Source organism: Pelobates fuscus, chromosome 3, assembly GCF_036172605.1.
Source record: "Pelobates fuscus isolate aPelFus1 chromosome 3, aPelFus1.pri, whole genome shotgun sequence".
NCBI classification, from domain to species: Eukaryota; Metazoa; Chordata; class Amphibia; order Anura; family Pelobatidae; genus Pelobates; species Pelobates fuscus.
The window spans coordinates 24,068,038-24,081,858 of record NC_086319.1 but is presented as its reverse complement, the minus strand read 5'-3'; the positions used below and the strand labels follow the sequence as shown (position 1 = coordinate 24,081,858).

Sequence of the window (13,821 nt, the reverse complement as noted above, 5' to 3'; positions counted from 1 at the left end):
GGGAGTTTATAAATGGCACCCACTTGGCAATGCAGTGGAATCCTTTTATATCCAACTCAAGGCTGCATGGGGCAAGCCATAGTTTCCTTCTAAAAATCTTACACAATACTGAAAGAAATTAACTTATCCAGATCCCACACTGCTTACTTTAGCAGCATTTAGAAGAACACAGAGCTAAGAACGAAAACATCTGCAGGATTATTCACGAAACTTCAAACAAAGTAAAAAAATAAAAAATAAAATTATATATATATATATATATATATATATATATATATATATATTATACATACATACATACAAACCTGGGGGGGGGGGGGGGGGGGGGATTAACAAAAACACCTCTGCTCCAGTCACAGCTTGGCTATTTTAGCCTGATTTTTACAACTAATATTTAACGTGTTAAAATTGGATTTTAGTAAATAAAAACCCTGCACTGTTCACTCAAAAACGTTTCAGAGCTGCGACAAGAATACCATTTACACAGTAGTTTTAGAACGTGTACTTCTTCCTTTGCTTTTTGAGTCAACGGCAGTATTGTTTGGATTGGCTTTATGATTTTTTTTATGCTGATCCAAATCAGTTTTTTTGGCAAATGCTTTGCCGCACTTCTTACATTTAAGTAAAGAGAAGTTTTTGGTCACTTTGACTTCAATGCTGGTATCTCCTCCCTCCAATTTCTTACTCTGAGAAACAGAGGCTCCATCTAGTTTCAAATTAGAACGTTTCACCTTGTCTTTTTGTGGGTTTCCTTTGCCCACCTTTTCCAGAATGGACTCTATGGGCTTTTTTATTGCCCTGCTTTCCAAGTTTGCAGTAATTTTTACCAGAGCTCTTTGTGTCCTTTTGTGCACCACTGTAATATGTCGTATGACATCCCGCTTGCGACGCGTCTCGTAGGAGCATAGAGGGCACCTATAGAACTTCACGTAGATGCTACTTCCATCAGTGTGCAGCTCTATGTGCTTTGCTAGATTCTGCTTGGATGTGAACTGACGTTTACACAGTTTACAATACAGTTGTTTGAAGTCAAAGCCAGCTGAAAACTTTGGCTTCTTCATACATTTCTTCACCCCTGCTACAGGTGAGCTACTTTTGGGTGAACCCGTTTCACTTTTAGCTTTGTTCTTCTGAGTAGCATGGTTGCTCTTTTTCTCATTTGCACTCGTCTTCCCTTTTAATTCACTCTGCGGAGAAACAGAAGATGAAGAGTCTACAGAGTTTGAGTTTTCAAATTTGACTTTGCCATTTGTATTAGAACCGTGATCTTGCTTTGAATCTGCTGTAGAAACAGCTGTTTTATGGACAATTTGTACATGTTTTCTCAGCAGGTATTGAGATGTATATCGTCTCTTGCAATATGGACATTTGCAAGAACTTAGACTGAAGTCTGAATTTACAGATTTAGGGGTACGCAGTATAGACTTTACCGATTTTTTAGGGGATGCAGTACTCATGGATATATTTTTAATAGATTTTGCAGGTGTTTCGGGAGTTATTGAATCTCGTTTCAGTCCTTTGTGAACTTCATGAATGTGCCTTCGTACATTGGCTTTTGTAGCAAAAGATTTATTACACATTGGACAGCTTTTGCCAACTGTCATATGAACCAGTCTCATGTGACTTTGTGCAGAAGAGTCCGTAGGTATACTTTGTATCTCAATGAATTTCTTTATATCCTCCAATTTTTTCTTGTGTACTTTTTTAATGTGCCGACAAATGCTTCTCCTGGAGTGAAAGTTTTTCTTGCAAATGCGACATGAAAATGGATTCTCGCCACCAGATGCCACAGGTTGTGTTATCAAGTCAGAGAACCGACTTTTGGCTTCAGCTGGTGTAGTGAATAAATCTTCTATTTTAACACTTTCTGTAGAAGTGGATTCTTCAAACTCTACTGTTGTACAGTCAGACTTCGGAACAGACCCAGACGGTTCGGTTTGAACATCCACTACCTCAGATGTGTTGTTCCTAGAAGCTCTGGCTTCCCCAGCTGGGGTAACAAACTGGAAGACTGCATTACGATTGGACTGAATAGGCTCCAGATTTATTACATATTCAGGTTGATCTTTTGGATAAATTGTATCTAAGAGATTTCTCATGGACTCGGTCTGTTTATTGCCCTCATAGATGGGATCTGAAAACAAACAAAAACACATCTTAAAACGTTGAAAATAATCCATACTGCATTAGTAAGACAGAGGATATATCTGAAAATGATAGAGATTTTGGCCCTTGCTAGTTGAAGCTGTTGTATGTGCTGCAGAAAGCATGCAGCCTGTATTTTTCTTAATGAACTTTAATTTTTATTTATTTAAGCTAAAGAACAAAGTTAGCATTTGTAGACGAGATCAGTTTGCATGATTTCAAACCTGGTTGTGTTCTAAAAGTAGCAAACAAACAGAAAGGTGTAGTACTACAGCAAAAAAAAAATTAAAAAAAAAAAAATCATTGTGCATCATACAGTACATAAACACAGAAGCAAGAAAGTAGTCTGTTCTTAAAAACTTACTCTCATCGATCCGACCTTTCGATAAGCAGTAGAACTGCTTGTGAGTGATTAGATTCGGGAGACCTCTGAAAAGGCTGCGACAGGTTTTGCATTCAAATATTGTATCCACCTCTTTTAACAACATGTTTTTCAGCTGGGTAGTTCCTACAAGAAATAGATATATTTTCAACATTACAGATTAAATATTAAATGCTTAGACAAAGGCAACAATAAATGTTCACATTAAATAATGTGTAATGTTATCAATCTACACTACAGATATAAAATTAACATTATGTTTTTTAGCAGAGGCTATTTGTGTTCTTTACTGGACTGCAATATATATTTTTAATGTACACACAGTTCATTAAAAATCTCCACTCTATAGTAGGCTGAATCTCCTAGGCTGGTTGCTAGTTTGAAATAACGGAAAGCAAAACTCCAGGCTGAAAAAGTTTAAATATTTGTAAAGCATTGGCTTGTGCTTACAAATGGTTAAAGAAAGGAAGATTGTTTCTTTCAGAGTATATTCCACAACAGCTTAGCTGGCATTTCCCCTATCAGAACTCCATTTGTGGTGCAGTAACAATGCAGTTTTAGAAAAAAAAAAAAAATATGACATGTAGATATAAGCGCCTTTAAAAAAAAGAGAGAACAAAAGGAAAAAAATCATACCTGATCGGAAACATTCAATAATCTGTAGGATACCAGACTTTGCAGTTTGCACAGGTTGTTGTAATAGAGGAGGGTCGCCAGGCTCCAACAATGGAACTGGAAAGTTTAAGAATAAAATATAAAATAAAGTAAAATAGATTTCTACTGCTTATTACAAATAAAAAATGAAATAGCCTTCCCCTAACCCCTTCCTTCAACACCCCCCCTTTGTTCCATTTTTTAGATAAATTTAAAGAATATGGAGGACAATATGTACCCTGCTCACAACAGTATTGAATGGGAAGTTTGTGACAGGCTGAGGGTGTCTCTCAGTCCAAGGTTTCCTCATCGAAGCCAAGGGGCAAAGCGGGGCATGAGCTGTCTTCAAGACTTCAGAGTGAAAAATTTGTAAACAGTTGAAATCTTTATGGCAAGATGGCACCCTATACATCAGTAAGTATTTTTTAATTTTTTATTTATTGGTGGTGGGGGGGAATTTCCCAACGGCAATTTGAAAACTGCTCAGTAAAACTTGTCATATGAAACCAGTACAGAAAAGGTAATTAAAAAAGGCAAAAATGTGCATAAGAAGAAACATGGAAACCATAGGCATGCTCCCCATAATAAGCCATACTTCGTATAGTGCACAATGGAACTAAATCAGTTTCGGAACAAACTGGTTGCTTTCATTCCATGATGCATGGTAATCGTTCAGAACAGCGTATTGTTATGTTCTAGTTAATGTCAGGCTTTATGCTTCTACAGGACACAATACACAGTTATGATCGTGCCAGAAAATAACCAGTAGTAAGTATGGAAACCACAGCATTAGAAACTCACAACAGGAAACCACCTGCACCATTGACTGCATGCAAAACAAGAATATTCTCTAAGAATAGCAGTAACACGAGTAGCAATTTGCAACAATTTCTCAAATAAGATTTCTTAGGTTATTCGGGTAAAGGGTTTGGGGGGTGTTTTTTAAATCCCAGATCATGCAGGACAAAAACAAAAAAGGACATATTTCCAATGGATGGCAACAGGAGACTACTGGCATCGTAACCACTACAGTAGGCTTTTTAGATGCCTATACGCTCAGAAAAACACTGCAATCACTGCAATACTAAAAAAAAAAAAAAAAATAGGATACACATAGAGAATCTTCAATGTTTAAACAGATAATATGAGGAAGAGGTCTGCTGCCCTGCTCTTCTACCACATGAAGGCCAAAAAAAAATAGATTTATAACTGTAGGGTGTGTGTCTTCAACATTACTGCTTACATGACTATTTCGCTATTCAAGCTTTTGTCTTCACCTAAGGGTGACTACACAATTCCTTCCTTTCATGTATCAGCACTGCTACCCCTGAGGTTACAAATGCTTATTTTTTTGGATGGCAAAGAAATTAAAATAAATAAATAAATAAATAAATTTTAAAAAAAGACACTGACGTGGTGCACAGCAACCATGGTGATGATGATCGGTCTGGCAATACTTGTCCCTTAAATACGTTTTCTGTGTAGGAGCCAACTTTGCTTCTTGAGTATCCGTTTCATTTTTGCTCTGCTAAAAACAAAACACACTGGTGATTAACCAAAAAAAAAAATTTAAAAATTAAATAAATACAAGTCAAAATTCACCAATACAAACACTTCAAAAACACACATGCTTTTTTTTTATTATTAAAGAGGACACATGCAGGGGATGCATTTAAAAACACATCTATACACACATAAATTTGTATAATACCTGATTGCGCAAAAAGTGTGTCTTCCGAAGTGTACTGATATTTTTTTCCATGGTTTAATTTAAGGTAAAGCCAGTATTTACTATACTTGCTACGAAAGACTGGAAGATAAAAGTATATTTACATAAACACCACGAACAGAAGGTGAAAAGAATATTTGGCACAGAACTGAGCTATTCTATATCATGGCATCATATTTTCTCTTTGGGTACTAGGACATAAAAAATAAAAAAGTATATATATATCATGCCTATTAAAATCCACCAGAAAATATGTACTATTCAGTAGTGTTTTCCAAAATAGTATTGAGATAGGAAACAATTTGCAGCCAACGAAAAGGAAATCTGGCAAAATGCAAAGAAATAACACTTTGAAACATTTAAAGGGACACTATGGTCACCAGAACAACTGCAACTTAATGTAGTAGTTCTGGTGTGTATGGTATGTACCTGCAGACATTTTAATTAAAACACTGCCTTTTCAGAGAAAACACTGCGTTTGCATTACGGTCTAGTAACACCACTAGTAGCAGTCACTCAGACTGCCACTAGAGGTGCTTCCTGGGTCAGTTCAGTGTCTCCACACTTGGCATGGAGGCGTTGAAGATTCCAAATTGATTCCCACTGATTCAATTCATCTCTATGAGGAGATGCTGATTGGCGTCGCGTTTTGGATTGGCGAAGATAGTCAATTTTGATGATCTCAATCTAGGGGGCCAGAGCCATCCTTGACTGACCGGCTTGGCGCTGGAATAAAAATGAGTAAACTCAAAAAATAGCTTTGGGAGAGAGGGCGGTGCGGGGGAGGAGGAGGAGGCAGGAAAACGTAATTGTGTTTTCACAGCAATAGTGACGGGAAAATCAACTTCTGAAAAATGAAAAGCTTTACCCCCCAATTCCCAGTGGATAAACAGGGGCCTCTTGCCCATCATTAGATGCCTAGGACATAAACAAAGTTTACAGACCAGTGTCACTTTCATGGTTTTACAATTTTACACAAAACAAAAATTCAATTTAACAGGTTACAAAAGTTTACAATTCAGAAAAAGTTGGTTGGCAAAGAGACAGATTTTTCTTCAGGTACAATAAATTAAGCTTTCTCTGCTCTCAATCAATAACAGACAGTTTATTTGCCATGATTATAGAATGCTGCAGTAGTTATGTGCACATTCTTTTCAAATAGTTTTTATTAAAATGTTAAATAAACTAACTTTGTAAACAAGAAAATTAAGGGGAAAATGGTAGATTTGGATGTAATTTAGAATTGGAATCTCAATACTAGAGAAATTCAGTATTCTTTCATGCAATTTAACTGAATATAGAAGCAAAAATAAATTGCATAAACATTTAGAAAGTTTTGCATTTTTTTTTACATTACATTGTACATGGGCTTTGGCAGCTTTTAACTGCACATCGGTACTTGGTCTCTAGGGATGCTCCAAGCACCAGGATGTAAAGGGCATCTTCATGCACACAGTTGCAAAAAATTGTAGCAAATGGTGGTGGGGGGATGCTGCAACCATAAACTTGACCCTTTTGCACCTGCAGCATTGGCGCAATCCTTTTAAACTGTCCAGCTTCCACTCCCAAATAAAGGGCACTTCAGCTACAGTTGCGAATATACACTGTCAGCAAGTTGGGTGAATGTGGTGCATTGTGTAGTAAGTTGAAAATCTTCTAGAATGTAGAAATGTATTATATTAAGCGATACAAAGCAAAAAGTGTGAACATTTATCATTTATATCAAATGTTCTTAAAACATAGCTAATTAGGCACGGAAACTTTGAAGCATGTTGGAGAAAGGATGATTGACTATCCTTTTTTATATCTAATGGTCTAATTAATATCAAAGTTGGCTGGAAGGTTGAATACAGACCAGACACCCACAAACACTGGAATACTAGAGTTGTGCCCATTTAAAAATGCCACCATTCGTGTTATTCTTAGACCGCATTTATCTTGATGCCAGTAATGTTGTACAATACAAGGCATAAAATATTAGAAAAATTCATATAACGTTTTAGACGTACCAATGGTATATTGACCCAATTCACAATAGATATTTCCGCTTCATTCACTAAATGAAAAAGGTTTGATTACATATCAAAATCTTTTTGGATACAAATTAACACAATGCAAATGTAGTACTCTGCAGAGTGCAGTCAGAATAGTTTTGCATAAAAATATTGCATTCTCTTTATTTACTCTTTAATCCATCTGTAATCTACATCGCTAAGAACTGTACAGGGGACATGCACAAGTCAAGGACCTCGTCTCCGCATCTAATGCTAGTGGGAACACCAGCATCTGTACAATATGCATGCAAACATATTGCACACACTTTGCATTGGAAGCTGCTAAATGTGTGCACCCACTGACAAATTAGCTTTGTCCTTCAATATGGATGCCACACTGGATGCATTGTGGGAAGAAAAATGCATGTAAAGACTACAGATGAGTGAATCTTGTGCATATTTGCAGTTGGTTCCAGAAAGATACAAGCTCAAAACTAAATCTAGGAAATTAAACCTTATCCATTTGTTAAAATCAATTTAGCTATGATGCCTACAATACTACTACCAGATATGATTCAGGAAGATTACAAGAATCAAAGACTGGCACTGCAACCAAACACCATAGATTCGTCATTTTGATGCATGGATCACTCAGACCCATGAATGTATTTCTCTGTAAGGGATGCTCTCATAGCAATTTTATGCACAAAATGTCACAACATTCAAGCATCAATGTGTGACTATCCAAATAATCATGAAAACTTTGACGGTATGCTAAACTAAAAATGATAATCAAATTAAGTCATGTGTGGACAGAACAGGTTCAAGTTTGTACACTACAATGTCTTTTTAATGGAGATTTAATACAAGTGCACCTGCTGTAACTATAGTACTATCGATAAAAAAAATAAATAAAAGGAAAACACTGTTAAAACAGGAATGGTTCAGACACACATGCCAAGTTTGCACTAATAACAGTTGTAAGAAAAAAATAAACCCTTTTCATCCAAAAGGGCCTGTCGGCTAATGAGTTTACAGCACCTGCATATTTTGCTCAAGTTTAAAAACAAAAATTGTGTTACAATGTTTAATAAAATCTAAAAAAAAAAAAAAAAATCACAACTTTGAATCCTACTCCCCCCAAAGGGTGGCAGCCCTGGATGGTCACAGTGGGTTCTCCTTGGTGAGAGTTGATCATGCGCCCCCAGGGTGGCAGCCCCCCTCCCTCCCCTGGATGGTTACAGTGGGCTCTCCTTGGTGGGGATGGAGGATGCTCCCCCCTGGGTGGAAGCCCTGGATGGTTACAGTGGGCTCTCCTTGGTGGGGATGGAGGATGCTCCCCCCTGGGTGGAAGCCCTGGATGGTTACAGTGGGTTCTCCTTGGTGAGAGCTGATCATGCGCTCCCAGCCCGCCATGGACATTGCGCACTCAGCACGCACACAGGGGCCCCGCTCCCGGGCTTTTCACCCCCCATCCTGGGCCCCCCAGGTCCTCTCCCAGCACACAGCCCGGGCCCCCACCTCCCCTGACACCTGCCCAGGCCGTGGCTCAGTCCGTGTCGCGGCCCCGGGCAGGTGGCACAGGCGGCGGGGAGCCCAGTCAGTGCCATTGTCCCTGGAGCGGGCTGTCCGGGGGGGGGGGCAGGCAGGGGGCCCAGGATGGCGGGGGAGGGGGGGCGGGGAGGCAGGGCCCGGGAACATGGGGGGGGGGGGGGTGGGTGTCCGTGCTGTAGAGGCCCTGGGGGGCCCAGTATGGGGGGGGTGTCCGTGCCCGGGGAGCGGGCCGGGCTGTGTGGGCGCAGTGAGAAGGGGAGCTCCCCGGCCCGTGTGGGTGGCCAGACAGACTCGCACCGCGGGCAGCTTTACCTGAGACTCGGCGGACAGGACCCGCAACATGGCTCCGGGGGGCGGAGGAGGACAGCTCGGCCGCGGGCACTCTCTCACACACACCGACAACCGGAGCGACTTCTCAGCCCCGGGCCGCCGGCAGAGGGAGGGTGCAGCGCGTCATCAGTCCGCGCCCGAGTCCACCGGCACGAGGCTGCGCGTCTCCAATGGCAACGGCGCGCGGGTTCTTGGGGAGCCGGGGGGAGACCGTGGCGCCAGAGCCGGCTAGTGAGCGCAACCGCATCGCTCGAGGACAGGGGAGAGCAAGAGGCTGGCAGACAAGAGTGCGTCCAGGGCGCCACGCACGCTACGTCACACACGTCACCCTCCCCTTATATAAAGCGCGCTCCCTTAGCTAGAGCTCTCCAGCTGTGACAAGGGACAGTGTGAGAAGAGGGGGGGGGACCAGTTATACTGACTGTGACAAGGGACAGTGTGAGAGGAGGGGGGGACCAGTTATACTGACTGACTGACTGTGACAAGGGACAGTAAGGGGGGGGGGGGGGGGACACCAGTTATACTGACTGGGACAAGGGACAGTGTGAGGGGGGGACGGGGACCTGTTATACTGACTGACTGGGACAGTGTGAGGGGGGGGACACCAGTTACAGGACCGGTGCTAGGATTTTTAGTTGCACAGGCGAAGATGCATTTTGGTGCCCCCCACCCTCGTTTAAAATAAGGTTCATACAAACACAGAAATAATCATACAGAGACATACAGACACATACAGAGACATACAGGCATACAGACACATACATTTGTACATACAGAGACATACAGACACATACATTTGTACATACAGGCATACGGACACATACATTTGTACATACAGGCATACAGAAACATACAGACACATAAATTTTGTACAGAGACATACAGGCATACAGAGACATACAGGCATACATAAACATACATACAAGCATACAGAGACATGCATACAGAATTACATACTTACATCAGTTCAATCTTGTCCCCTGGATGCATGCTGTCTGGCTCCTTGGAGTCCTGTCCTGCAGCCCAGCCCCATCACAGGGCGCCAGCTGCGCTGTGTGGTACACAGGGAGCAGGGATATGATGTCATTCATATCCTCGCCCCCTCCAACACATGGCGGTGGGCACCTGGTCGCAGGGGTTGCAGGGCTGTGACCCCTGCGACCGCGGTACGTACGCCAGTGCATGCAGATGCACACACACTTAAAGGACCACTACAGACACCCAGAGCACATCAGCTCAATGAAGTGGTCTGGGTGTCAGGTCCCTCTAGTTTTAACCCTGCAGCTGAAAACATAGCAGTTTCAGAGAAACTGCTATGTTTCACCGAGGGTTAATCCAGCCTCTAGTGGATGTCTCACTGACAGCCGCTAGAGGAACTTCCGCTATTCTAAAACACTGAACGTCCATAGGAAAGCATAGAGTAATGCTTTCCTATGGGCGGTTTGAATGCGTGCGCGGCTAGTGCATTCGGAGCTGAGAGGCGGAGGGATCCCCAGCGCCAAGGGAGTCTGGCGCTAGAGAAAGGTAAGTGCTGAAGACACACACACACTCTCACGAACAGATGCATACACACCAGCTAACAGACACACACATTTACTGACAGACACACTCAGCGACAGACATACATACACTCTCACTGACAAACACACACTCACTAACAGACATCAAACAGACTCACTAATAGACACACAAACACACTCCGTAAGAGACACACAGTAACAAACTCACTGACACTCACTAGCAGACACACACACTGACACTCACTAGCAGACACACACACTGACACTCACTAGCAGACACACACACTGACACTAGCAGACACACACACTGACACTCACTAGCAGACACACACACTGACACTAGCAGACACACACACACTGACACTAGCAGACACACACACACTGACACTAGCAGACACACACACACTGACACTAGCAGACACACTCACTGACACTAGCAGACACACACACTGACACTAGCAGACACACACACACTGACACTCACTAGCAGACACACACACTGACACTCACTAGCAGACACACACACTGACAAGAGCAGACACACACACTGACACTAGCAGACACACACACTGACACTCACTAGCAGACACACACACACTGACACTAGCAGGCAGACACACACACTGACACTAGCAGACACACACACTGACACTCACTAGCAGACACACACACACTGACACTAGCAGACACACACACACACTGACACTAGCAGACACACACACACACTAACACTCACACTAACACATGTTTTTTTTTTTTATTTAATCCCCCAGCCTCCTTACCTTTTGGAGTGCTGAAGGGATTCCCTGGGGTCCAGTGGTGCTGCTGGGCTCCTGGGCGGGCGGGCGGGTAGGCTGGCTGGCTGGCGGGTAGGCAGGCTGGCTGGCTGGCAGGCTGGCGGGCACGAGGGAGCACTCTCCCATGTGTGCTTCCTCTTCAGCTCCCTCGCGCACCGCGTAGGGATGCCGGCGCCGGAAGATGACATCATCTTCCGGCTCCGGTATCAGTATGCGGCGCGCGATGGAGCTGAAGAGGAAGCACACATGGGAGAGTGCTCCCTCGCGCGCCCGCAGAACCGGGCGCTCGGCCACGCTACATTAGGTCGTCGGTTGGAGGGGAGCGCAGTGCGCTTCCCTCCTTCCGGTCAGCCTGATTTTGCGCCCCCAGGGCCGGTGCGCCCTAAGGCGGCCGCCTGGGCCGCCTTATGGTAGCGCCGGCCCTGACCAGTTATACTGACTGACTGACTGGGACAAGGGACAGTGTGAAGGGGGGACGGGGACGGACCAGTTATACTGACTGACTGACTGGGACAAGGGACAGTGTGAGAGGGGGGGACCAGTTATACTGACTGACTGTGACAAGGGACAGTGTGAGGGGGGGGACCAGTTATACTGACTGACTGACTGTGACAAGGGACAGTGTGAGGGGGGGGACCAGTTATACTGACTGACTGACTGTGACAAGGGATAGTGTGAGTCGGGGGGGACCAGTTATACTGACTGACTGACTGTGACAAGGGACAGTGTGGGGGGGGGACCAGTTATACTGACTGACTGTGACAAGGGACAGTGTGAGGGGGGGGAACACCAGTTATACTGACTGACTGGGACAAGGGACAGTGTGAGGGGGGGGGAGGGGCACCAGTTATACTGACTGACTGGGACAAGGGACAGTGTGAGGGGGGACACACCAGTTATACTGACTGACTGGGACAAGGGACAGTGTGAGGGGGGGGGGACACCAGTTATACTGACTGACTGACTGTGACAAGGGACAGTGTGGGGGGGGGGGGACCAGTTATACTGACTGACTGTGACAAGGGACAGTGTGAGGGGGGGGACACCAGTTATACTGACTGACTGGGACAAGAGACAGTGTGAGGGGGGGTAGGGGCACCAGTTATACTGACTGACTGGGACAAGGGACAGTGTGAGGGGGGGGGGGCAGTTATACTGACTGACTGACTGTGACAAGGGACAGTGTGAGGGGGGGGACCAGTTATACTGATTGACTGACTGTGACAAGGGACAGTGTGAGGGAGGGACCAGTTATACTGACTGACTGTGACAAGGGACCGTGTGAGGGGGGACCAGTTATACTGACTGACTGGGACAAGGGACAGTGTGAGGGGGGGGACCAGTTATACTGACTGACTGACTGTGACAAGGGACAGTGCGAGGGGGGGACGGACCAGTTATACTGACTGACTGTGACAAGGGACAGTGTGGGGGGGGGGGGCAGTTATACTGACCCCCTGGGGGTCTCACAGCAACTGACTTTATAAAAATATAAAAATAATTAATATGATGAAAGGGACAATAAAAAATAATATAGCAAGAAAAAAATATCATCATAATTACATTATGAGACATTTAGCAATAAAGAAACATATCAAGATAATTACATGGAAAGGGACATTTATCAATAAATAATAAATCAAGAAAAAATTATGATAATTATATCAATGAGACATTGATCAATAAAAAATATATCAAGATAAGATACATATGAAAAGGGACATTAATCAATAAAACAACATATCAGAATTATATTAATGAGACATGTATCAATAAAAAAAATATAAAACAAGAAAAAATTGCATAATAATTATATTAATGAGACATTGATCAATAAAGAAAAATATCAAGATAATTAGATGGAAAGGGACATTTATCAATAAAAAATAATATATCAAGAAAAAAATATCAACATAATTATATTAATGAGACATTTTTCAATAAAGAAAAATATCAAGATAATTATATAAAAAAGTGACATTTATCAATAAAAAATTATATATGAAGAAAAAAATATAATCATAATTATATTAATTAGACATTTATTAATAAAAAAAATATCAAGATAAGATATATATGAAAAGGGACATTTATCAATAAAACAAAATATCAGAATTATATTAATGAGACATTTATCAATAAAAAATATAAAACAAGAAAAAATAGCATAATAATTATATTAATGAGACATTTATCAATAAAGAAAAATATCAAGATAAGTACATGGAAAGGGACATTTATCAATATTGACATTTATCAATAAAGGTAGCCTTTCTGGAAGACCATACTACGACTCTATCCTGCACACCTTCATTTATTTTTAACTTAACCACCCTGTACATTTATTTTATTTTTATTTAATATATCCTGTGTACATTGTATATTTTCTTGTATTTATATCTTGTCTGTTATGCTATCCCTGTATGTAATTGTTTTATTCACCTATATGCATTCCTCTATTTTTCCCCTCTTATTTGTGACTGACCTCTGACCCCTCCCTTTTCTTATTGATATGTTTGTTTTTATTTGAATATCCATCTCTGTACCTAGATACATTTCCCCCCCCCCCTTACGTTTATTGCAAGCTCTCTGACCCTCACATCTCTTTATTCAACAGCCTGATCCCCCAACTTTGCAAGCCCATTCCTTCAGTGAGCAAGCCTGATGCCCACACTCCCCTCCCCACACCATCCCACCCCATGCTCATTATTACATT

At 42.4% G+C, this 13,821-nt stretch overlaps 1 protein-coding gene across 4 annotated transcripts; it reads right to left on the bottom strand.

The window, feature by feature from the left end:
• Positions 1–322: 322 nt before the first annotated feature.
• On the bottom strand, positions 323–8,852 carry ZNF800 (zinc finger protein 800). Of its 4 annotated transcripts, none has more exons than XM_063445077.1 (6): positions 8,771–8,822; positions 4,893–4,991; positions 4,595–4,709; positions 3,164–3,259; positions 2,510–2,653; positions 323–2,134 (listed from the first exon to the last, which is right to left on the bottom strand). In XM_063445077.1, the coding sequence occupies exons 2-6, from the start codon at positions 4,941–4,943 to the stop codon at positions 480–482; spliced, it is 2,061 nt and encodes a 686-aa protein (XP_063301147.1). In that variant the 5' UTR covers positions 4,944–4,991; positions 8,771–8,822; the 3' UTR covers positions 323–479. The 4 variants fall into 4 exon arrangements, with proteins under 4 accessions (XP_063301147.1, XP_063301148.1, XP_063301149.1 ...); XM_063445078.1 differs by having other exon boundaries at positions 4,595–4,706; XM_063445079.1 differs by lacking the exon at positions 4,893–4,991 and having other exon boundaries at positions 8,771–8,852.
• Between the last annotated feature and the right edge of the window lie 4,969 nt (positions 8,853–13,821).

Excerpts from the sequence above, each read along its gene's own strand:
- ZNF800 (XM_063445077.1), bottom strand. The coding sequence starts at position 4,943 with ATGGAAAAAAATATCAGTACACTTCGGAAGACACACTTTTTGCGCAAT. Across the intron at positions 3,260-4,594 it reads CCATGGTTGCTGTGCACCAC|TTCCATTGTTGGAGCCTGGC; the intron begins GTCAGTGTCTTT and ends TAAACTTTCCAG. Across the intron at positions 2,654-3,163 it reads TATTGAATGTTTCCGATCAG|GAACTACCCAGCTGAAAAAC; the intron begins GTATGATTTTTT and ends TATTTCTTGTAG.